The sequence below is a fragment of the Larimichthys crocea genome, unplaced genomic scaffold, assembly GCF_000972845.2.
Source record: "Larimichthys crocea isolate SSNF unplaced genomic scaffold, L_crocea_2.0 scaffold97, whole genome shotgun sequence".
Lineage (NCBI taxonomy): Eukaryota > Metazoa > Chordata > Actinopteri > Sciaenidae > Larimichthys > Larimichthys crocea.
In genome coordinates this window covers 1,464,805-1,490,198 of record NW_020861315.1, presented here as the reverse complement: position 1 = coordinate 1,490,198, position 25,394 = coordinate 1,464,805, and the positions used below count along the sequence as shown (strand labels likewise).

Here is a 25,394-nt window from a genome sequence, read left to right as displayed (position 1 = left end):
AATAAGTAAACTTTTCTTATTGCTTGTGTCTGTACCAACAGAGGTGCGATTGTTTGATGTATTCCTCGCCCCTGTGTGCACATCTGTGCCGTCAGCTGATTCCTCGCAGAGACACGTGAAAACGCCAGCAGGAATAAGAGGGACACTAACCGACTGATGTTCAAACTCCACTGTACTCATCATAGGTTACGGACTTTTTAATCGTAGTCTGGTGTGCCACACATTCAAGTTCTTCACCACTTCTCATTTGTTAAGAGATTATATGTTTGATGTGGCTGTAAAATCCAAATTAAAGTTGACAGCCTTTTTATTCCCTAGAGCCAAGGTACCTCCTCACATCTACAGTATAAGACCACTGATTTACATAAAGAGGTTGCTGCCCTGCTAACCTTGGATAACATGCAAAAACCTTTTTTTGAGAGATTTTTCAAAGTATGTAATTTGAAACAAACATGACCCTCACCTTCCGTACTTTTTGAAAGTACAGCTCAGGAAGTGCATGGAGCCAATAGGCAATTTGGCAAATGTAGAAGAACTTGACCTGAAAACTAGACAGAGGACAGATTGTGCAGAGTTAAGAGCCTGGGTGTTATTTCAGCGTGGACAGAGGTAATATCATGGTAATATACAAGAGGTCGTGTTGTGCATGGTGCACTGTTCTGTAACTTCTACTTAAAATACAGTGACATGAATAAGTCAAACCAGTAAGAAAGTCTGTAACAAGCTTCAGCTGTGATATTAAAATAGTAAAATATAAGCTCATGATGTGTATAAAATCTCAAAAATCTTTACTTACACCATGTGAGTGTGAGGGTAACCCTCCCATAAGAAAGTAGGATTTGTTGCAAAGTCCTCCTGTCAAAGAAAGAGAGACACGCATAAGATAAAAGCTAATGCAGTCTGGGACGGTGTCTGTGACTCCTGACCCTCGTACCGCCGTTAGGATGCTGCAGCCCCAGATAAAGGAGAACAGGTAGAATGCCGCCAGCTGCCCAGACTCGTTGAACTTGCTGTGTTTGGTTTTTGACAGATGCAGCCTCCTGTTCATTTTCTGAAATGAAAACACAAATATTACACATGGTGAAAACATCCATCCATCCATTTTCTATAACCGCTTATCCTTATCAGGGTAGCCTATCCCAGCTGACTTGGGGCAAGAGGCTCGGTACACCCTGGACAAGTCACCAGCTCATCACAGGGCACACAAAGGCAAACATTCACACCTACGGGCAATTTAGACTCACCAATCAACCTGTTAAGTGGAGTACCCGGAGAGAACCCACGCAGACACGAGGAGAACATTAATATAAAAAATGATATTTGTAGGTAAATTTTCAGTCTGAGGAACAGGAGATAAAGAATATAATAACACTGCCTGTTGTTGCCGTAATTGTCACAGCTCTAACATAAATTGTAATCAACATAAATTGAGTAGCTTGGCAAGTTTTCCCTCTTTCTCCTTCTCGCACAAATGCTGTAATCATAATTCTTTAAACCTAAGATAAGTTCACATTTTGTAAAGTCTGTCTTCAGTCTGTCTTGCTCCAGAAGTAGAACAAGTCATCTGTTAATCACAGGGTTGGTGGTTAGATCATTGACTGAACTGAAGAGATTGTCTCCCATCTCTTGAACTGCTAACAGCCAACATAAGCATGTTTTAAAAACAGACATGAATAAATGAGATCCTTTCCTTTTTTTCTGTTGAAAGTATTCTACAAAAAGGATTTTTTTATTTTTGGACTAAAAATATGTCCTTTGATTTAGGATAGCCCACTGGGAAGTGACATCAAAGAGAAAAGATGTCAGGAGAAACATGAGCGCAGTTTCAGTCATTACACTTTAGTACACATGCAGCTGGAAGAAGAATTAGTCCTGATTACCAACGAACGACTCTCCAAAATTAAAATCATGAACAGAGGCAACACATGAGGCATTATTTAACAAAAGACATACTGTAGTGAGTGCACAGGTTTCTGTTTCCCCTCATATCAAAAAAATAATAAGCTGCTGTGTTATAAACAACAAACAATGTGAGCCAATATGATGGCAGTCGAGTTCGGATGTTTATGTACTCACATCGAGAATATATTCTTGTATCAAGGCATGAAGGATGACTGCAATAAGCAGGTAGAAAAACACAGTGGCCACATCTTTAGGGCCATACTGGTAAAGGTTCACTGGCTCGCTCTTCTCATCTGCTAAAAAGAGAGAGAGAAGAAACACCTTAAAGCAACAGCTAAAGAGGCAGAATAAACAGGTATTGGTCAGTTATTTAAAAAATAAAATAAATCACATTAACTTTAGTGGTCAGCTCACCAAGAACTTGTGTTACATTGTACTGGACTGTGATGAACATGATGGCAAACTTCGCTGTGACCTGAAACACAAAGAACAGGAACAGGATTAAAAGGACTAAATCTGAGTCAGAGAAAAGGTTTGTCCCAGTTGACCACTGACACATTCAGACTAACACGTGTATAACCTGACTGGATCATGCGACATCAGTGGAGCCTAACTCGCAGTCGTGACACCTTTCTTCGACGCATCATCTGAATGACTGCGTCGAACGTTTAACCTTTTAATTGTCGGTTAACAGTTACAGTCATCTTTTCATTGCATGTGTGTGTGTTATGAGTGAGGACTGCTGTGTCACTGCAAGATCCACTCCTTCCAATAACAAGAGGGGGTCTGGGGGCGTCCAGGGGCCTGCCTGGAGGGGCTCTCGCAAAATAAGACATAATTCAAGCTCACTTACAGTGACTCATTATGTCAGGATGAGTGTGTCATGGGCTTCAGTCTCTCCTTGAGTATAGACAGTGATAACTCTATACCAAACTATGCTCCAGCTCCAGATTAAGGTCTGATGGCTGGGACAGGTTAGTGTGGGGAAGGCTGTCAGACCAAATGTGCAGCATGCACTTTTTTTTTTTAGCCTGACTATCCTGTTGCCCAAAGGCCACACATATGCATGTACTGGTTTGCTATGGAGGCAATGCATTAGCCGACTGGTAAAATGACCTGTTAGCTGTGGCAGTGGGCCTCCTCGCATTTTTCTTTGGCAATCAGTGAGACACATGAGAAGCTGGAAGGGGAGACACACGCTATAGCTGCCCTGCCCCTGGAGTGCTGCTGTCATGTCAGCTAACGAGAGTTAGCATCAGCGGCTAACATCACTCTGCTAACCCAAAACAGCTTCATCCCGTCCAAACACACACAGTACCTCGAACATCAGGCCGAGGAGGATAATCATGGCCAAACACGACACCATATCGGCGTGATTCTGGATCACAAACTCGTGGCTCAGCACCGGCGGGCTCTTGTTCTTCTTGCGGAACCCCATGGCTCACCAACACGGCTCCCTCTCTCTCTCTCTCTGGCTCCGTTAGTCGAGCTTTCTCTCTCCTCCACACCACCACCTACTGCTGCACGGCTGCCGCTGCTGGCCTGCACGTCTCGGCTGATGGATGTTGGCTCTCCTCTGGGCTGATCGCTCCACTGCGGTCCGGTACAGGTAGAGTGAACCCCGCTGCTCGTGTGTTTAAAAACAGTCATGAAGATGCATCGCATCCAAACCAAACACTACAGCACGCAACACCCACTTCTTCTTCTTCTTCTTCTTCTTCTTTTTTTTTTTTTTTTTTTTTTTTTTTTGATGCCTCCTGGTAAAGTCAGATGACGGGCCCTCCCACTTCAAAACCCCATTCATGAACCGCCCAGTGTCATTGACGTAGAAGGAGAACCCAGGCCCGTGATGCATTCACGTACTCCATGCAAACACACATATTTCCTAATATGCCTGCAGGAAAAAGACAAGAAGTGAGAGTGATGTTTGCATCTCATAGTTTAGTAATATTTCATCACCTGGATTGATCAGATTAACACAGCTGGATTACCATCCGAGCACAGACAGGTGATTGCACCAGAGCCCCAGGGTCACCCAACTAAAGGCACCAATTAATCCAATTTAAAGGTCCAGTGTGTTGTATTTAGTGTCACCTAATGAAATACCAAATGAATACTCTCCCACGCCTTACTGTCTACTTGGAAAATTCCAAACGGCAACCAACTAAAGTGCAATATCATCCGAGGCAGGTCCCCATATTATTACCCAGTTTTATAATCTCGTCATGTAGAGAACCCCTGAGTCAAATTGGCCTGACCATTATGGCAGAGTTTAATAAGGCAGGATTTATGTCCTATTGCCACTGTCACCAAGTGCTTGCTCATAATGGAAGTTGTTGAGTCTCTGTAAATATCATAAGGAGTATGGTCTAGACTTCCTCTATAAAGAAAGTGTCATGAGATAATGTTATGATTTGATGCTGTATCAATAAAATTGAATTGTATTAAACTGGACCTACAATAACACACGATCACTTGCAAAACTCATAATTAGCCTCTCATCAATGTTGTGTAAATTATGATAATTATATGTTAGATTCATGTGAATGTGTATGTCAGATATATTTCAATTTAAAACAAATAATCAAACAATAATTTACAATAACTTCCTAGGGGCCGCAGACCCCCTGTTGAAGACCCAGGCATTATGGCATCTATTTTTTTTATTTTCTATTCTGTGCTCACAAGGTACAGATTGGAGAATAAAGTAGTGTTTCACAAAGTAAATAATAAAACTATGTGACACACTGAAAACTTGTTACCTGGCAGTAGATTCCAGCATAGGAATATTTGGGTCAAAAAGTACCTTGGGGATTCTTAACAGCCATGCAAACTAGCAGGAATTACATTTAATTAAAAGTTTCTAATGCACTCTCTTTTGCTTTAACACTTAAACACTTTTAAAAGTCTGTTTTGTTTTTATTTATTATATTTAATAGTATATTCATGTCAGTTGTCCCAAAATAATTTGTGAAATGAAATAATGATTGCTTGTTTTAACTGATATGTTCTCTCCATGGTCAAACCAATGCTTTTCAATGAGCCTGTTCATTTATTTATTTTTTATATGTCCGATACAAAATACAAAAGTTCTGCTATTAATATAACCATTGTGGCTGTCAAACTAGTGTTGGCTGTCACAAAGCTGTTCCGTGTGTAGTGTCCATAGTAAATATTGATGCCAGTGTTTGTGCTGATATTGTTTATTTATGTAAATTTACATGGTAGTATTTTTGACTTCACTACATTTATCTGACATATACTTGACCTACTACAACACTGAAATACTGCTAACATATTAATGCATCAATAGAAATAATCCAATCATATAACAAAACATTGAAAGGACCCAATATGTATAACAAGTACTTTTATTTTTAAGCACAGTTGGCTGACTTTTAGACTTAAATAATCAAGCAAGATGTTGTACTCAAGACAAAACATGTAGGGTGATACACTGAGTAACATCTGAAGATGTTGTATTGTAGAAGTGAAATCCAAATTTCTGTCTGTCTAGTTTTAAATGGGACAACAGCACATATGTTTGTGTTTTTATGTCTTTATTAACACAACCAACTACTGTTATTTCTATCAATAAAAAAAATATTATATTTGTGAGAGACTTGAATATTATGGACTTGGTGTGCTCATTCATTTATAGGCTGAATATAAATCGCTACTTTATCATATTTGTCTTAAATCCAGCTCCATTATAGTAGGTAAAGCACATCCTGACAGGATGATATCATTAAATTTGACCATTTAAAACATCCTGACAGATTGGAGTATTACTGTCAGATACTGTTCCCCTCTGTTCAATATGAAAGGAGGCTCACACGTCTTTTAAATTCATACTGCTGACTTCTTTCCCCAATCCAATCCACTTTATTTATATAGCACGATTTTAGCAAACATAAAGTGTAGTACAACAAGATAAAACACAATAAATAACACAATAGAAACACAATAAAAACATAAAGTACATAATAGAAAGATAGAAAACAATAAAAATAAAATAAAATGAATAAAAAGCACTATCCCCACAACAGATAAGCCCTGTTATTTACATTTTATTTTGAAAACATAAAAGTGACCGGAAGTTGCAATCATCATCTCCTCGCCACTGCTCCAGTTGAGGTCAATTAATAGGTAGTTTATTAAGTCATATAACTGTAGCTTCAATACGTTTCATGTGACTTTATGACGACAGTTTACGGAGAAAATCAACAAGTCAGGTAACTAACGTTTACATGATACATCATTGCTGTGACGAACATCAGCTAACGTCTTTCCTGACGTCACTCAATCAGCTTAATTAGCCGTTAATTTACGTTTCCTATGAGCTTCACAAGGGCGGTGTTATACGTTTGACGAAATCACGGTACGATAATCAGCCGTTTTTAAATGTGTTGTTGAATAGCTGACGTTAGTCTGTAAGTGGGCCGTTAAAACACGACCGTTCAACCGTTAGTCAGTCGACCAATTGGCAGCCTGGCTCAAAGACTCAAGGTTAATAAGGTAACACTTACTGTTGTTTGACGCTAGAGGTCAGTATGAGACAGAACCGGGATGGCTCGGCCTAAGCAGTGGGCCTTAACCCTCCCTCTCCCAGCTCAGCACAACGTGACGCAGCTGTATATATGTTACAGTAACAGTACATAATGATAAAATATGTCATATGTTAGCTCGGTGCTCAGCCCGGCTAGCTCAGTCGGTAGAGCATGAGACTCTTAATCTCAGGGTCGTGGGTTCGAGCCCCACGTTGGGCGCAGCCTTTTGCCCCCCCTGTGAGTCACTCCACTACTCCCACAAGAAAATCGACCTGTCCCCTATGATCAGTGCTCATTCTCAGTTTGTATTCATATTTTATTCAGTTGCATCATATTATGGGATGTTTCCTATATTTTGACTCCCCCTTAAGTATCTGTAAAGGCGTATATATGAGTATATATAGATAGATATGACTCCCTATTCACACACCAGAACAGCAACCTGTCCTCTATAAGCAGTGCTGAATTCCACTGGGAACAGCACTATAGTGTGTGTTTTATTCAGTTGCATTATATTATGAGGTTTCTCCTATAGTTTTACTCCCCTTTAGTATCTGTGAAGGAGTATATATTGATAATATATATAATCTTAAAAGTCTTGTAACACTGTAAGCACTGAAGTGTGTTATAATAGAGACTAAACTCTATGGCATTTTTACATGCAATTACATGTTGTTTCTTATATTTGGACATCTCATTACATCTATGGAGGAGCAATATGCTGCCCAGTAATACTATAAATTACAGTGAGCATATCTAACCATAGCTGAGTCAAAAATTGATTTAGTCTCAGCATTATGAGTACCCCCAAGACTGTCTTTATGGAAGGGTTATAGGACTTTATTATGTTATGTCTTTCTTTAAATAAATATAGAGTATTTTACTGCTGCTGAATGTCAAAAGCGCCACAAAACTGGAGCTTTATCCAGCTGTTTAATTATTAATGAGCACTGCTACAGCAGGAAACCCTACACACACTTTGTACAGAGCTCCAACGGTGTTTTTAAATCACCTTTTTAATGTTTGTGTTCCTTCACATGAAAGAGGAGATGGGGGAGGTATATAATTAACTATTATATTTACTACATTTTGCTACAGGGTTGTATGTTTTCATGTGTTTGGTTAACACTTACACGGGCGCCATTTGTTAAGGTTATTACAGTAACAACAGTAAATGTGTGACATAAAAAAGGCATAGCTTCCTTAAAAAATCAAGGTCTTCGATAAAAGTGTTTTGACTGTATATCTTCTTCTTTTAGCTGCCTTTTATGCTCTTTTTTGTAGAATAGGTGAGCAGCTACAGCCTCTCTTTTCTCTGGAAACAGCCAAGAGGGAGGGAGGAGTTTAAACAAAGGCCCTCTCCACATAAAAAAAAATGGAGGCTTGTGCAGAGAAGCCATGGTGTCCTGCTCCTCACAGTCTACAAGCTGCCATTTCCACTTCTAGAGCCTTCAAATGAGACCTTGACCGCCTGATTCTACACTTGGAAGCCTAAAAACACTGTCACGTGGGGTTTGTATGTCAAAAATACTCCTATTAATCATGTTATTTTGTGGTTTTAGGCCGAGCTCTGTGCTTATTTTTCTTCCCCTGTCTCTGACACTCACAGTGCTGCCCCTGCCTGCACTGAACAAAGATAATTACTCAGGAAACATTTTGGCCAATCAGACGCAGCCTTGTATCCTGCCTGTGAGGAGAGCGACCAGTCAGGATCTTGCTAACATCACTGGGGCCTGATCGCCTTGCCTGAAGAGCGGAGCCTTCCCCGGCTGAGGGCTGAGAGTGTCCTCCATGTTTTATAAGTGTTGACATAACAGTGTGTCAGGCAGCCATGCATCCACAGAGGTAAGCTCTGTCTTTTTTATCTCAACTCTCTGATAACAACATGGCTTCCTTCTTGTTGTTGTGGTGATTGTTGGTTTCTCATGACAAATGTGCACACCTTAAAATCAGTTTAGTGTGCAGCAGCAGCAGCAGGAGGAGGAGCTGGGGTGGATTGGAGGCCTCACCAGGCCTTTCTGCTCCACAGCGCTGAGGGTGGGGGGTTGGGTAACGACTCTCACCCTTGCTCTCTCTCTGTGTCTCAGGGTCACATGGGTGCCCCAGACAACCAGGCTGCCATACAGGAGACAGAGTGGACCATGGCAAATCCTTTTCCTTTTTTATAATGCAAAAGAGAGTTAGATTTAGAAATGGCACCCACATCTCCTTTCTGTTGTGGCAGTCTTGTGTTGTAGCCTGGCAGAGAAAGAATGGGGGATGGGCAGTGGAGTAGGAAAGGGGGGTATTATGTACCCTTTGTAACTGGACTGGCTCTGTGCTGTTTTCTTGTGTCATGCCAGGCCGGGGAATAGACGTGGGAGGCAACAGATGTGCTTGTTAGGAGGACATGTAGTGCAGAGCATAACTGACTACTGTTTTTTAGTCTAATATTCTTATATATCTACATGCAGATACACTACATATTAAAAATGTATGAGTTGGTAAACATTTAAAACTACAACCATACTGAAGATGGAGTTTCTACGCTCCATGTTCGTCAGAGGATGAGCCCACATGAAACAATACTCCTCAAATTATTCCAGTCTTAATCTTTAGGAATAATATGTTGAGACACAGCTTGCCTCTGTTTACAACTACGGGCCTCAAGTTTACAGCCCGAGGCTTCGTTGACTCTGCTGTGTAACTGCTTCCTCCACTGTCTTTTCCTCACACACAGACAGTGGCCATTTTGTGTTGTGTGAGAGCTCTTCTCTTCACAGATGAGACAGTAGGACGGAGAAACAACACGAGACGTTACATGTTTTTACAGGACGGGTGTGTAATTTCCCAACTGTCATGTGTTTGTTTGCTTTATTTTCTCTTATGGTACTCTGGATTTTTTGTTTCTGTTTTGACACATAAAACAGAACTACCATTGACACATAAGATACAGATACAAAAGCAGCTTTCCTACAACCCTGTTTTATAAGGAATCTACACAAAGCCAAGGCGTATGAGGAAAGTCCTTTCTGTTTGTTGCTATTTTATATATTTCAGAGCACAGGCTGTACATTGTGTTACATCATCATATGACCATTTATAGCAGTCTCAACTGCGTAGGAGATACCCCGAATGTTTCTTTCTCTTGTGGCCTGAGAGAAGGCACGTACCCTCGACAGAAAATAGTAATGTTACTCTGTTTGTTTCCTCTTACATTACGGTTAAGTCACTCTCTCTGTAAAACCAAAACCAAAAGTTAATTTCTGGATAGTAATGAGTTACTTCACCTTGCATGACTGAGCCTGTAATGTAAATGCTACATTTCATTGTTAAAAATGCCAGCAATGCGTAACATCACGGTGTTGTGACCTCTTTCTCAGGCAACGCAGCATACAAACAGGATGGCAGAATCGTTGAGTTATGCATCACAACCCACGGATATAATCTTCCAAAAGGCCCCTTTCTTCTCAAAGTCCCCTCTGGTTTATACTGTCATAATCAAGAAGGGCAAGCTAAAGTGAAGGAATATAAACCGTCTAATGCAGGGGGAAATCTCTGCATTGCAGCAAAAATGCTTTTTAAGAGGAAGAGGGGAGCCTGCACACTGTGATCCGTGTGGCATAGCACAGCCGACCAATAATGTTCCACCCTGTTGGCCCTCCAGCCAATTGCAGCTGTAGTTGAGGTTAAAGATTGACAATCAGAGGGAGAGCAGCGGGGAGAGCAAGGGCCTTCTGGAAAATTCCACAGCCATCTTTGATTCACCCTTTACAGCCTTATATAAAATCCAGGTCAAATCTTTCTTTTATACAGGATATTCTGTGCATACTAGTATTATACTTTAATTGTAAGGGAGTCGTGCTAAGACAGGTTGTTAAAATAATTATGAAATGTAGACCTGGACCTCTTTATACAATGTGCTTTTAATTATTTTGTTTTGGTTGATTTTAGGGAAAGCAAAAAAAAAAAGAGAGTATGATTCATTTGTCTGCATGTGGTTGTTGGTCTTGCGAAGCTAAATGTCTCTCCTAGTCATTTCACAACACCTAATAATCTCTCTGGGGTTTTGTGTAGCAGGGTGAGAGGGATGTTTTTTTTAGTCAATGGTATTAATCCCAAGTGTTTTCAATGGTAGTTTCAGGGGAAAGAGTGCAATATAATGTTTGCAATGAATGGCTTTCCTGCAGTGTCATTATAGAAAGGCCGTTTATTCAGATGTTTGTCCGTTGGACGTGTATTTTTTCAGGTACGGGGAATAGCTTTGCAAGGGTATGAGTATGGGTTCACAGTGTTGGTCCCTCTGTCTTCCAAATGAAATCTAATTATTCTATGACAGCAGTATTCACAGGGAAGGAGGGAAGCCAAGATTGAAGACATAGAGGGAAAAAAAAATAGATGAGTGCTTTGCTGGATTTTCTCGTGTCTCCCTCTCTCTGTGTTTCTCCTCTATCTCTGTGTACGGCTGTGAAAGGTTTGTCTTGACATAGCTGTGTTTTTCTTTTTCTTCTTCTTTTTTTTTTTTTTTTTAAATGTTGAACTGTAATCTCCACAGATCTCTCTGGTCCTCCTGCATGGATGTGCCAGTGCCTGAGTCTGAGCCTTGGAGTGGGGGATGGGGGAGAGGGGGGAGGGGAGCAAGCTGTGGCCTCCATTTTCTGTGACGAGAGAACCCTGCTCGTCTCTCACAGGAGTGGAATCTAAAGGCATTGAGTCAGTGTTGTTTCCTTTTTGTCCATCAGGTACTACTTGCAAAGGGGGAATACTGTCAGTGTTCTCTTGAACCCACGTCTCTCTGGAATATATCCCAGAATCTGATGAGGATTTATTTGCCTAACTCTCCTTGTGTGATGGATCATACCTCCTGATCTGCCCTTTTGGATCAGCATACTTTTTAAAAAATTTTTTTTACTGCTGGTAACCCTGTCTTCCTGGTAGTTGCAGTAATGTCTTAAGTGTGTGTTATACAGGGTTGTGGCACTTTGTTCAGCAGCTCTGGGCTGCCTGCTGATGGCGGATGTTCTGTCTTTTCAGGGCTGTGGTACACGTAGCAGAGTGACTTGGCTAACGTTTTCTTATTTTCATGTGGGCCTCGTTTGTTCACTCAGCCCGGAACAGGAAGGCCCCGGAGGGGCTGGGGTGTGTGTTTGTGTGTGTGTGTGTGAGAGTGACTGTTGGCAGGCTGAAACAAGATACCCATATGCCATATTTTTAAAGAAGCTCTGCTCAACCCATGCCTGTCATTTTTCAGACAACGCAAGTTATGATGCATTTATTCTGCTACGCTTCAGTGTTTTCAGCTGCCTGTGATTGCAAGTTTGAATGCCTGAAAGACTAAGGCTTGTATTTAGAGTAGCCTTGATGACTGTGAGCTAAATTGTAACAGTATTTAGCATTTTATTTGGCAGAAAGAAGCTCTTTGATCATTGTTGAACCTCTGATATGTGAAGCAGACATCAAGGTTGACTTGGTGCTTAAATTAATTTGAGGTTGATGTGATTACATTCAGTCTTTTTTAGAGTTTGTTTTATCATAAACCCTTTTAGGATATGTATTTTAACCTCCTGTGCCTATCACTGAACTGACATTTGATCAACTTTGTGTGGAATGTCTCTTTAAGGGTGGAGGAGGGGACACTAAGAGCATTCTTTAACTTTGAGAAGAGGAAGAAAAAAGAAGCTTATCCCACAAATGTGGTTGACCTTTGAGTTGTAGCCTGTAAACCCATCATCCTAGCTGGAAACCAGAGCTGCAGCCAATGCTATGAACTGGTCAAGTGTGTGACCTGTCAGGGGTCCTTGCAAGGGGTTTTCTTCTCGGGTCTTGTGAATAAAGGCTACATCCTTGGAACGAGGCCCTGTGTTGCTCTCACAAAGGAGGAGCCAAACACTCAAAGACTTTCATTTATCGCCAGAGTCCCTTTATTCTTGCCCTTTTTTTTCTTTAGAGGAAATGAAATGAGAGGAGGACTGAAGACCTGGGAAATCAGACTTTTCCAGTATTAGATGTTTGTGTTGAAGAAACTTTTGGATTTGGAGCCTTTGAATTGAGACATTTATGTGTTTATTAATCTATGATATCAATATTGACCTGTTTAACATCAATTTGCAGGCAGATGTGTTGAGTTTTGATTATAAAAACACAAATCATGATTTTGTACGTGGTGCCAGATGCACACATTAGGTGAAACTAACATGATTTTGCTCAACGGAGGCAAAGATTTAAAGATTTAGGCGCAAGATATTTAGATAGACCTTGTTTCAAGCTTGTTAGATTGGTCTCTAAGAATGGGCCCCAAATCCTTTGAGGGTACCCTGTTGTCACTGAAGGGGCTTGAGAGGTAGCAGGAACATATATCGTTAATCATCATGAGACACAGTCTCTCCAGTAGTATGGAACGACTCGCTCTGACTGTCTCCTCACTATAGGAGTAGTCACCTTTTTGTTGTAAGCAAAACAGAGCAAAGATCAGGACCTAGTCAGACCACGATCTGCAGCTGCATTCTCTCCTGAAGGACGGAGGTGCGGGGTAATGTCAGCTAAATGGCCCTATGTGTTGTTGTGAATATCAACTTGTGCTTTGCGGAAAAGAGTGTTGCCATGGTGATTGTTACCATTCTCTCTCTTGAAACATAAAGACCATATTCAGACTCGTTTGTCACTGGTAATATGGGCAGGATTGTGAACTTTGTAACACAATGTCATAGATGTGCTGAAATCAAATGGCATCAATAACAATGGAAACCAGCAGAGTCCCTATTGACAGATCCTCTGGGACCCGGGTGCCTTAGGAGGTGTTCCACTTGTTTACTGTTATGCTGATGTGGTTTCTGAACACCCTTTCTGACTTTGTGTTTGCCTCTCTTTCTGTGTTTCTGTGTGCTCTTGTTCGGTGCTCTGCAGTCTGGCTGAGGAGGAGGTAAAGACAGAGTCTGATGTGGTAGAGGGGATGGATGCATCTGTGCGATCCAAAGGTAAGTCTCTCAAGGCCGTGTAGCTCGCATTAAGACTCAAACATCTGAGGCATCTTTAGTTTCAGAGAATGTCGAGGTTATTTATTTTAAGTTTCCAGAGCAGTGTAATGCATTTTGTCAGTCTCTTAGGATTGTAATCCATTATGCCTGGCTGTTTAGATTTTATGTCAAGTATCAACACAGGGTCTAGTGAGATTTTTTACTATCAAGTACAAATGTAATATATATATATATATATATATAAGTGGCATCTTCAATAAGTGCTTTTTTAAATCAGTGTGATTGCTGTCAGTAGATGTTAATGTTATGATGACTAAATTCTAAAAGATAAGTGCTTCATCTGAACACATCAATCTACTCAGCTGAAACCGACCTGCTTCAATTTGCACTTCCTCGGTTTTGCAATAAGCTCTGAGTATGTGGGAGGATGGTATCGATGCATTATGGTCCATGATTGTTGTCATTGTCTTGATTTATTCTTGGAATACAGTGGTCCCTCGTTTATCGCGGGGGATACGTTCGTTCTAAAAAATAACCCCGCAATAAACCAAATCCGCGAAGTAAGTTTTACAATTATTATACATGTTTTAAGGCCGTAAAACCCCTAACCACACACTTTTGTACACCTTTTTACACGCATTTTACTCCCTCCCAGGACGCAGAACACATGTGCGGTTCTCCCTTAGCCAATTTAGGATGCAGAACACAATGCGCGTTCATACTGGACAGTACGCTGTAAAAAAAAAAAGCATGCAAAATTACACTGAAAAAATCCGCGAAACAGCGAGTTCGTGAAAAGTGAACCGCAATATAGCGAGGGACGACTGTATAGCTGTCACAGAACCTATTTTAATCTCTTTAAGCTTGTGTGATGTGTTGGTACTTCAGTGCTGTGAACAATATAAGCCTGTCGTGTAACAACCTTATTGTCTGTCTGTTTTAAGTCCCTGATCCACCAGGGTCAGCAGAAAGACCAGTGGCACCACAGAAAAGAAAAGTGTCCAGTCCAACCCATTCTTCCAATGGACACTCTCCTCCAGACACCTCCCCCAGCCCGCTTAAGAAAAAAAAGAAACCAGGGGCCGTCAACTGTAACAGCAAAGACCAGGTGAGGGCTCCAGTATACTTATTTCAAAATCTGGCGTGTTCTCAAAGGCTGTGGCGTACAGTGCTGTTGATAAATGCCAGCATACTTGTTGCTACTGAAGGTCCTTTCACACCAGAAAGAGGAATTAACAAGTAGATAGCACCCAAAATTATTCAAAACAAAGACGATATGAGTTTGGACTGCTTGTTCTTTCACCCAGCCAACAATTCATCATCTTCCAAAGCAATTCATCACGCCGAAGGACCAATAAATCTTCACAAAATACTAAAGACCAGGTTATGCTCAAAAAGAAGCCGTTCGGACAACTTGTTGTACAACCTTGTCAGAAAACAAAGGTATTTATAATAGTTCAAATGCCTGCAGTCAAACATGAATTGTAAAGCCAGTCATCATAGAGAGGAGGGAGACATGATCCCTAAATGCGGACAGACTGTCTCTTTTGGAATTATTGACGAAAAGTTACACAAATTGTTGTGTAAAGATTTCAGTGAGAAGTTTGAATCCTGCAACGTTTCTTAACTCTATACAGTTTGCATTCACAGAATGCATGAAGTGGGTGTGAACTATGACACACTCTCTACTCAGTTGTATTCTGGTTTGGTTTATTTCATGTACTCAGCTTGTACGTTTCACAGTTTAGGTTGCAAAAGTCAGAACACAAAGCGTAGTCCTAGTCTGCAAAAGAGGGACACACCCACACCTCCAGCACTTCTAATCGCTGCAACGCTTGATTTGGTCTGAATACGGCCTTAGTCTTTTTCCTCTAACTTAGACTACCTGAGGGTGATAATACAGGTACTGACCGAGTGAACAAGACTGAGCCACACTGCCTGTGAGAGCCCGCCAATTTTGACTGTAGTATACTGTCAGCTTAAAGATGAATAAACATGTCTGGATGTTACCTGCAGTGACAGATGATATGTGTTGTTGGTGTTTTGTGTAGGTTTGGAAGCAGTGCCATGAATGCATGGTCAATATTTAGATTGAATATATAGATATTTTGCATCTTTGTGTTATCAATCACTTATTGTAATTCATGTCCTATTGTTTTTATGAATTAAAGTGTTAAAGTGCATTTTGGTGATATATGACTCTGATGCATACGTTTTCATGATCTGCTGAGTGATTCCCCTTTGCCCTCTTTGTTGTATATGCATGATATTAAAAGATAATACTTGGTGTTTGATGTGAACATAGTTAATGACTTGCTGATACATTTAAAAATAAATACTTTGATTCTCAAATAATGTGATAATTGGTGTAAACTGAAGTCATACAAGCTTAAAATAATTTGTACTGTGAAAGCAGATGCATCAGTTTTTGTTGATCCATATATGTATCATCAGTAAAGTACCAGTTGGCTACTTACAAGAGAACGGCTCATGCATTGTGTTTACTCCCAGTTGAGGTTGAGTTAAGCTCACACCCTAAAACCTGTTTGTTTAGTTTCATTTGACTTGTAGTTAAACCAGTCACATTGCTTTAATAAGTCTTGTGTTGGTTTTATCACCTTTTACTCTATGCTGCTTACCCTGCTTACCCCACCTTACTGTTGCCTTGTTTCTGTTGCACTGCACCTTTTTGTGTTCCTGCGTGTTTTTTGAAACCTGCCCCCCTGTTTCTCTTGCCTGCATTTCAGTCAGAGCTAAGACATGGTCCCTTTTACTATATGAAGCAGCCAGCACTCACCACAGACCCTGTTGATGTTGTACCGCAGGACGGCAGGAATGACTTCTACTGCTGGCTGTGCCACCGCGAGGGCCAGGTGCTCTGCTGTGAGCTCTGCCCCAGGGTGTACCACGCCAAGTGCCTCAAACTACCAGCTGAGCCCGAGGGCGACTGGTTCTGTCCAGAGTGTGAGGTATCTCGCTGAAGACGTGTGTGTGTGTGTGGGTGTACACAAATGATTGTGGGACTCAAGGCACAATCTTGCTTGCTTGATTGACAAAAAGTGGTGTCACACTATGTGCCACGAGCAGCCAGCAAACAAATCGCCTGCTATTCATTGGTTGATTCACAGACCTACAGGCTCTTCTGTGACACATGGTGTGACACCCCTGCAAGCTAGTTGCGCACACTACAAGTCTGAGAGATGTTAAAAGATTAAAGATTGAATTTGCTTCTTTACATCTAATGGAATTAACCTAGCAATTATTTTAATTGGCACAATTATGATTATATGTACAAGCTAAATCAAAAGAAACTTAACTAACGCATAAATGTAAACTTATTTTTGTGTTTTTCTTCATTACATGTTCATTCATGTCATTAAATATTAAACTTTTTGTTGTTGTTGCAGAAAATAACAGTTGCTGAATGCATTGAAACCCAGAGCAAGGCAATGACAATGCTGACAATAGACCAGCTCTCCTACTTGCTCAAATTCGCACTCCAAAAGATTAAACAGCCTGGGGTAAGACTGGTTTAACAGGTGTTTCAGTTATAATCCTAATCCTATTTATATTCAAACAAAAAAGTCTGAGACATCCAGATTTTGGCTAATGCATCCGTTTCTTTTCTCATACATGTCTAATCTGAGCAGACTGAGCCTTTTCAGAAGCCTGTGTCTCTGGAACAGCACCCAGATTACGCAGAGTACATCTTCCACCCCATGGACCTTTGTACTTTAGAGAAGGTGAGCAGAGGTTTCTGACATAACTTAACCTACTTCCAAAGTACACAGAAAAGAGAAAAAAGATCTGAACATGTTAAAACACCAGCAACACTAGTAGTAGTACGTAGAACACGTTTATTGTTAGAGGCACATGTTTTGGCTTGTGGACATCAGAGTCCTTGTGAAACATAATGCATTGTTTGTAATGGAAAAATAATCATAATATAAACCATATTAAAAATAATAGGCCACTGCAGACAAAATTGTAAACACAGAATGCACAAAAGCAAATACATAAAAGTCATCCTAAAGAGGTAAAAATTTCTTTTGATCACCACATCGTAAATGCAGCACAACAACATGTAACATATGCACTAACATGTCTGTACCTAGCTTGTTTCTCTTTTTTTGTAAATCGCTTTGGATAAAAGCATCAGCTAAATGACTGTAAATGTAATGTAAAAAAAACAAAGTACACTACACTACAGTACACAAGAAAAAATGTCTTATCTTTGATTTTGTTATTTCATGTTTTCCTAGAATATCAAAAAGAAAATGTATGGCTGCACTGAAGCCTTTCTAGCTGATATGAAATGGATCTTACACAACTGCATCATCTATAATGGAGGTAGGCCACTTTGACATACAGTATATCAGTAATCCCTCTCTCTGTTCTGCAAAAGAAAACATGAATTAAGCTTCTGATTTCATTTCAGGTAATCACAAATTAACAGCAACTGCGAAAGTCATCGTCAAAATTTGTGAACACGAGGTAAAGAAGCATTACTAACTTAATAATTGCAATGATTCTGTAGGTGTGTCTGATTTTATAAACTTAATTATATATTTGTCTTTCAACATGTATTTCCAGATGAATGAGATTGAGGTGTGTCCAGAGTGCTACCTGTCTTCATGCCAAAAAAGGGACAACTGGTTTTGTGAGCCATGTGTAGGTCTTTACAGTCTTAAATATTATATTTACACTGTGTTTATACATTTTGGTTTAGATTTTAGATCTGTGAAGCATTGAATTATTTTGCTTTGTCCCTAATAGAGTCAACCTCACCCCCTGGTCTGGGCTAAGCTAAAGGGCTTTCCCTTCTGGCCAGCAAAAGCACTTCGGGAAAAAGACGGACAGGTAGACGCACGCTTCTTTGGACAACATGACAGGTGAGACAAGCATTTAAGAGTTTTAGAGGCTCCTATGTATGTGTTAAAGTTACTGGACCAAAACTAAGCCAAGACTAGTCACCTCGCTGTCTGAATCTTTGCTTTTTTCTGTGTTTTTTTATTTTTATATAGAGCCTGGGTCCCCATCAACAACTGCTACCTCATGTCCAAAGAGATCCCTTTCTCTGTAAAGAAAACAAAGAGCATTTTCAACAGTGCCATGCAAGAGATGGAAGTCTATGTGGAAAACATTCGCAAGAAATTTGGTGTCTTCAACTATGCACCCTTCCGCACCCCCTACACACCCAATAACCAACTACAGATGCTACTGGACCCCTCTAACCCGAGCGCCGGGACGGTGAAAACAGAAAAAACAGATAAACTTCGCTTCAACTTTGATATAACTGCATCTCCGAAGATGGTCCTCAGCAAGAGTTCCACGCCCAGTGGCATGAGTCGGAGGGTCTCCATGACAGACATGCCTCGGTCTCCCATGAGCACCAACTCCTCGGTTCACACAGGGTCTGATGGGGAGCAGGATATGGAGAAGGCGAGCAGGAATCCTGGCTTCCACTACAGCACTGGAGAGGAGTCAATGGACTGTACTGGTAAGTAAATGTTAAAGTGGCTATAATCAATATTTTTACAATAACAGTGTATCAAATGATGATGTGAAAGGGATTACTCATAGAGATGAACATGCAGAGAATAATAGATGGAAGGGTCCGCCTCATTGTTAAGGCGCCTGTGCCTTCGCTTTACTGTTTTGTGATATTTGGCTTCAGCAGGCCGCTGTTTCCAGTATTAAGCTCTAGAAACTCACTGTATGCTACAGACAGAAACTTAGCAACTAACTGTTGGATATAATGCAGCATTTAGCATCTAAAGAGCCAAATATTGCCTTCAGGAGTTGGTAGATTCAAAAACAGAGCTACACGAGACTGAAGATATTCACAAGGTGGCCAAACACAACTTCAAATGAATGACACATTTGCTCTGAAACTGCTGGATGTGTAATTAAGCAACTGTTTGCTCACGAGCTCACCTTATCAACTTAAAAGGTGATAGGTTAATGATTTCACCACCTTTAGAGTTGCCAAAAAAAATCAGATATTGCAGGTTCAAAGTCTTCCTCATTCTGTTTATGTAGCCATGAGGGGAGCAGTGCAATTTTTAAAAACATTTTACCTCATTCACTGCTAGGTGTTTGGAGACATTTGGAGAACGACCTTGTAAAGGAAATGACAGATGATGAATGGGAGGCAGTGCTTGATTTATCACGTTTCTCTTCCCCTTGTGCTGAGGCACATGTTTATGCAACTCAAAAAATTTTCATAGCGCCATTGACCAAGACAAGACTGGCAAATGTTTTCCTGAATCTAGGCCCTCTATCTAAAGGTTAACCTGTGGATTATATACACATACTTTAGTCCTGCCCCAAACTTGGAACATTTTGGGCCAACATTTTTAACACCTATACTCTTACGTTTCAAAAAGACATAACTCCCAATCCCATATGTGCCTTACTTAGATTTACTCCTGAAACTTGGTCCCTAATTCTACAGGAAGGAGCTAATGTAATCATAGCATTTACCTCCTAGTTTGCCAGAGATCTTATTCTTTTCTCATGGAAGGAACAAGCCCAATATGACTCCACAAAATGGATTAGAGACACTAATTTTTTGAAACTTTCAGAAAATTATACCCTTAAAGGTTCTTCCAAGTGTTTATGTGTTTACAGTGAGTGTCTTATTTTGTCTTTCCCTTGAACTCACAGTACTTCATTTTCTCTAGATTGTTGAACTATATTGTGTGTACTTCTTCTGTAATCCTTGCTTGGACAAATATTTCAGTTAACAATATTTCTGTGAAGATTTGCACTAAGGGGGACATTTGGGCATGGTTAGTAGAGGTTGGGGGAAGGGAAGGATGGGGTATCTTTCACAACTGAAATGATTTGAATAATGCAGATGTCCTACGCATGCAGGTGCTTTCATTTTCAATATATGCGGCAAACAAATGTATGGTGGATTTTATTCTATTTTTTTGTCATTACAGCATCTCCTGTCTCAGGGAAGATGGGTCCTACAGGCAGTGTGGCAGGCAGCCCGAAGCCCTTTAACCCTGGACTGGTGCCCAAGCAGGAGAGGACTGCAGGAACAGGTGGCATCCTCAATCTCAACCTGGGTCAGTACCAGCAAGCACACATGTACTGTAATGATGTTGTCATAAAGGCTGTTCATCAACATGTCGCATTATCATTATCATGTCTTGTCATGTCGAATTTGTACTGAAATCGAATATTTACCTGTTTACCCATCAGATCGGGTGAAGGCTGAGATGGATCTGAAGGAGCTGAGTGAAACCGTGCAACAACAACAGCAGCAAAATCAGCAACAGCAGGGAGGGTCAGCAGCCCTCACTACCCCAAAGAGACCTATCAGGAGCCTGGACAAGACTATTGAGAGCTGCAAGGCACAGCTTGGTACATGCACAATCATCTTGTTATTTTTTGGAACTGGAGAGTATTCTCGTACTGTACATATCATGCTTTACTGATTCCAGATAATATTTCCAGTAATTACATTTTTTTTTTTTTTTTTTTCAGTTTTTTGTTTGTAGTCTATTTACAAGAAGGATTTAAGTTTAAAGTTTGATACATTTACAAGTTATGAAAAACATCAAGAGTGTTCTTGTTTCTCCATACAGGGATAGATGAGATTTCTGAAGATGTGTATAAAGGTGTGGATCACAGTGACTCAGAGGACTCAGAGAAATCTGACTCAAGCGACAGTGAGTATCTCAGTGACGAGGAACACAAGCCAAAGAGCTCAACGCAGGATGACAAAGACAAAACCGAGAGAAAAAGGCCCAAAGCGAGCACGGAAGGAGATAATAAGGAGGGAGTAACAGGGACGGTGGATAAAGCCACCCCTGAACCTCTGTTTAAAGACAAGCAGGGCACCAACGGCCCAGATAGGGATCTCCAAGACAAGCCCAGAACGCCCCAGTCTCAGCCCCTGACAGACAAGGCCAAAGCCCCAGAGGAGGGCAGAGCTGCTGCCACATCAGTGGCTGAACAAGACTCTGATTCTGAAAGAGAGCTGGTGATAGACCTGGGGGACGAACATGGAGGTCGTGACTCAAAGAGGGCGAGACGAGAACCTGCCTCTGCTACCAAAACTCCCAAAGATTCCAGTGTTGCTAAGTTGGAAGGTAGGACCTTTGATATACTATGTGTCTATCTAGAAATAATATCCTCATATTATAGTGTTAGAATAATGTTTAAATTAAACAACTCTTCTCCAGTATACTATACATATAATATTACAACAACTGAACCCCAGCAATTTCCCATCAAGTTCTGTGTTCTTTCAGCTACATTTTTCAAAACACATACTCAAATCCTCGAGGACAAATTATCTTTAGTGGACTACAAATATTGCTCAAAGTCTTAATTCCTCACTTAACCCTCTTAACCTTGAAGTACCTCATTTAGAAACCCAGAATGCCTCACTCTTAAGGAGCAACATTATTTTCTTTCTGCCCAGGTAAAGTGCCTTCATCTGCAGCATCAGCCGCACCATCACGGGAAGCCGCCTCTAACCTGAAAGACTCTTTGCAACCCGCCATCACAGCAGCCCTCAACCTCGTCTCCACTGCAGCTTCTGCTCAAGCCAGTGGCACGACAGCCAGCAGTGGATCCACCAGTGCTCACTCTCCTGCCTCCACTTCCGTATCCACATCATCCCCAGCACCTACAGCTGTAAAGAAACAGCGCCCTCTACTGCCTAAAGAGACAGCTCAGGCCGTGCAGCAGGCGGTGGTATGGAATCCGACCAAATTTCAGACGTCCTCTCAGAAGTGGCACATGCAGAAGGTGCAGAGGCAGCAGCAGCATGGAGAGCAGTCGGCAGCGCAGACGCAAACCCAGAGTCAGGGACAGACACGCAGCCCACAGCAGCTGCAGTCGCAACAGCAGAACTCCTCAAGTACCCGCTATCAGACCAGACAATCCGTCAAGGGTATATACACCAGCACAATAATTCAAACATAAAACTTAACATAATAGTGTAAAATGTATATTAAAGGATGTATAATTTCAAATTTCATCCTTTGCAGTACAAAAGGACATGCCTCCAAATACGTCCTCATCAACGGCTGCCCAGGTCACATCTGGTAGCTCCTCTTCTTTCATGTCAGGAGACTTACAGATCCCCACAGTCTCAGCAGATGTGGCTGCAGATATAGCCAAGTACACAAACAAAGTAAGTTATAATCGTCTGCTTGGTGATTTAATGTGTGAAATGAGAAAAGGGCTACGTTATTGGGCCAATTTTGCATCATATGAATTGAATTATGGCTTTGTTGACTTAATTTTTACTGGATGAAAGTTGTTAAAACTGTGGACTAATATCACGTTTTTGCCAAAACTCTGTAGATCATGGACACAATAAAAGGGACAATGACTGAAATCTACAACGACCTTTCCAAAAGCACATCAGGAAACACAATTGCAGAGGTAAGCTTTGACGTTTAGACCAGTGCTCATTTATGTGTCGTACTTGGCAAGTTTTAATGTCTGTTTTTTTTTTTTGTTTGTTTTTTTTGTTTGCCCCAGATCCGACGGTTAAGGATAGAGATTGAGAAGCTCCAGTGGCTGCATCAACAAGAGTTGTCAGAGATGAAGCACAATCTTGGTAAGTTTCCAGGAATGTGTCCATACACCTCCTGTGAGTTGACAGACTACTGGACCAGTCTTTTTATGAATGTCATATAAATACAGATGTTTCTTTTTCACGCTTGTATGAGTTTCAAGGTTATCTTTTATTTTGTCTCACTTAAATACAGAACTGACAATGGCAGAGATGAGGCAGAGTCTGGAGCAGGAACGAGAACGGTTGGTGGCTGAGGTGAAAAAGCAGACAGAGTCAGAAAAGCAGCAGGCGGTGGACGAGACCAAAAAGAAACAGTGGTGCGCTAACTGCAGGAAGGAGGCCATCTTCTACTGCTGCTGGAATACAAGTTACTGTGATTACCCCTGCCAGCAAGCCCACTGGCCAGAACACATGAAGTCCTGCACACAGTCAGGTAACATAAACACAGTCATGGTGCACTGGTGTGTCAAATATTTAAATTTAACTGGGGCTAACTAACATCTGTTGCTGATTTGTGTTGAGCACTGTGATGCACAAAGCTGTCACAACTGGATTAATGTACCAAAGATACTCAGATGGGGAAAAAGACAAAAATATTATGCTCAAGTAGTTTATTATTAGTAGTTCATATTCATATATAGGTGGGATGGAAGGTAGCCTGAGGGCACAGCCATCCTTTGGTTGTGTTTTCTCAAAGTGAATGCTTCCCCAGTGCTTTGTTTGTGCTACTGTTTCCTGTTGCAGATGGAGAACCCAGTATTTACTCCTAAATGAGTACTGTGACCAAAAACTAAAACGTTATTTGACATGTAGCACACTTGGCAGTAGATTTGCATTAATTAGAAGGACATCTGCTACAAAACAGACTGTTTACCATATAAATACATACTCTATGCCATTAGGATGGCTGCTTCTCCTGACTTTAACCAGATTTAAGTATAAAAGTGTTTAGTGACTGGGTTTTCCGTGTGAATTATACAAAAGAAAATCACTAAGGCTGAGATGAAACTCACTTTTTAAGTTATTGTTTTGAAATGAACAAAAATGATACTATGATACTATGATAACACTATGATAATGTATCTAAGAACTGACATAGTGTGACTGTAGCACAAATAGGTTACCTTATTGTGTTTTATAAACACAACCTTGCTCAACCGTCAGACACAGAAGAAGATATAAAGTATCTATGTCCTCACTTTATATTTTTCTTTTCCTTCCAGCCACAGCTTCGCAGCAGGAGTCAGAAGCAGAGCCTAACTCGGAGTCTTCGGTCAAATCAACAGGCCACTCTCCTGCAACACAGACCCTGCCCTCAGCAGCAGGATCCATATCAGACAAAAGCAACTCACCCACATACATAGACAAGAGCAAGGACAGTGCTGGGGTTACTGTGACCTAACTGCTACACTACGGATACTCTTGCACATTTTGCAAGGCTGTTGGGCTTGTCAAACTTAAAGCTTGAAGGCCTGAACCTCTGTGACAAATCATTTAGATTTTTTTTTTCCCATTCCCATATGTACATCTGCGCTTCATGGACATTTTTTGCTTCATCTCTCACAGTTTCCACAAGTCTGTGTTTAAGGTGGATTCACCATGTGAAAGTAGTCTGTCTTGGGAAATGAAATGTGAGTCTGTATGTTTTCATACTGTAGTTTTGTTATAGCTCTGTTACCACTTTGTTTCAAGTCTGAGCACAATTTTATCAACTCAGAACATTTGCTTCATTAACACTTTCAATGCTGCTCTTAAGTACTTCATGGCTGTTTTTATCATATTATGAGACAAAATGTAAACAACAAACCATCAACAGATGAAACTCATTCATCATGGTGCCATGAGAGGTATTTTGAGTTATGCAAGTTTCATCTTTATGTTTGAAAACATGTCCGTGTCATGTCATCTGAGGTATTTTGAGTATAGCAAGTTTCAACATCATCACTTCATCTATGTCTTCTTCATGTCAGTGGCGGCATTTTTGGCTCATACCAGTTTTGTATTGTAGTTTTCACATTGTATAGACCTACATAAAAAAACAAAGAAAAAAACAACAACAAAATAAATGTGATTTATTAAAAAGAACTAAAAAATATAAACTGTACAAAGTTTTTGTAAGAAAATACCTGAACAATATTTATAGTGTTATATGTTTTTATAGTATGTTTAATGAAATCACATTTCTATGTGTCTAAACAAAGTTATTTGAAAAATAAATTACTTCTCATGAATGTCAGCTCTGAGCAAAGTCTCTCTTAAACCGGTTATCCAAAGCTGATGTAACCGAACTGAGTAGGCATAAATAGAATCTGCATTTTGGCTGGATATTATTTCCTGTGAGCATGTCTGTTTTGAGCTTGTGTCTCGTTTGTGTTTACATATTGTACATACAATAAATGGACTCGTGAAGAAAAAATAAAAATGCTCTGATCAAATGAA

The 25,394-nt window shown here is 40.6% G+C and overlaps 2 protein-coding genes and 1 non-coding gene across 12 annotated transcripts in view; 2 read left to right on the top strand and 1 right to left on the bottom strand.

The window, feature by feature from the left end:
• Positions 1 to 6,551, bottom strand: part of zgc:113278 (Translocating chain-associated membrane protein 1-like 1-like) — a 10,763-nt gene extending 4,212 nt beyond the window's left edge. The window contains exons 1-6 of one of the 4 annotated variants that reach the window (XM_027277209.1): positions 6,432 to 6,551; positions 2,317 to 2,377; positions 2,077 to 2,198; positions 935 to 1,051; positions 797 to 855; positions 464 to 548 (exon numbers count right to left, since the gene is read on the bottom strand). In XM_027277209.1, coding sequence (XP_027133010.1) covers positions 464 to 548; positions 797 to 855; positions 935 to 1,051; positions 2,077 to 2,198; positions 2,317 to 2,356 — 423 coding nt within the window. In that variant the 5' untranslated portion in view covers positions 2,357 to 2,377; positions 6,432 to 6,551. Of the gene's footprint in view, positions 1 to 463; positions 549 to 796; positions 856 to 934; positions 1,052 to 2,076; positions 2,199 to 2,316; positions 2,378 to 3,220; positions 4,149 to 6,431 lie in introns of those variants that run through there. The other 3 variants (XM_027277210.1, XM_019276047.2, XM_010731699.3) reach the window with 3 other exon arrangements.
• LOC104919634 (protein kinase C-binding protein 1-like) lies at positions 6,027 to 25,394 on the top strand. Of its 7 annotated transcripts, XM_019276089.2 has the most exons (23): positions 6,027 to 6,137; positions 7,737 to 7,968; positions 8,062 to 8,297; positions 8,540 to 9,269; positions 13,335 to 13,405; positions 14,350 to 14,513; positions 16,153 to 16,374; positions 16,813 to 16,926; positions 17,056 to 17,148; positions 17,668 to 17,755; positions 17,844 to 17,899; positions 17,999 to 18,076; positions 18,182 to 18,297; positions 18,430 to 18,905; positions 20,356 to 20,484; positions 20,621 to 20,782; positions 21,007 to 21,513; positions 21,849 to 22,322; positions 22,420 to 22,565; positions 22,739 to 22,819; positions 22,919 to 22,997; positions 23,149 to 23,388; positions 24,179 to 25,394. In XM_019276089.2, exons 4-23 carry the CDS (start codon positions 9,253 to 9,255, stop codon positions 24,355 to 24,357), a joined length of 3,492 nt encoding a protein of 1,163 aa, XP_019131634.1. In that variant the 5' UTR covers positions 6,027 to 6,137; positions 7,737 to 7,968; positions 8,062 to 8,297; positions 8,540 to 9,252; the 3' UTR covers positions 24,358 to 25,394. The 7 variants fall into 7 exon arrangements, with proteins under 7 accessions (XP_019131634.1, XP_019131638.1, XP_010730000.2 ...); XM_019276093.2 differs by lacking the exon at positions 8,540 to 9,269 and having other exon boundaries at positions 16,231 to 16,374; XM_010731698.3 differs by lacking the exon at positions 8,540 to 9,269.
• trnak-cuu (transfer RNA lysine (anticodon CUU)) lies at positions 6,599 to 6,671 on the top strand. Its single transcript has one exon. It is a non-coding gene; the product is annotated as a tRNA-Lys (tRNA).

Coding starts and splice junctions, on each gene's coding strand:
- LOC104919634 (XM_019276087.2), top strand. CDS start 11,047: ATGGGGGAGAGGGGGGAGGGGAGCAAGCTGTGGCCTCCATTTTCTGTG. Junction 17,900..17,998: donor TCAAAATTTGTGAACACGAG/GTAAAGAAGCAT, acceptor ATGTATTTCCAG/ATGAATGAGATTGAGGTGTG. Junction 23,389..24,178: donor GAAGTCCTGCACACAGTCAG/GTAACATAAACA, acceptor TTTTCCTTCCAG/CCACAGCTTCGCAGCAGGAG.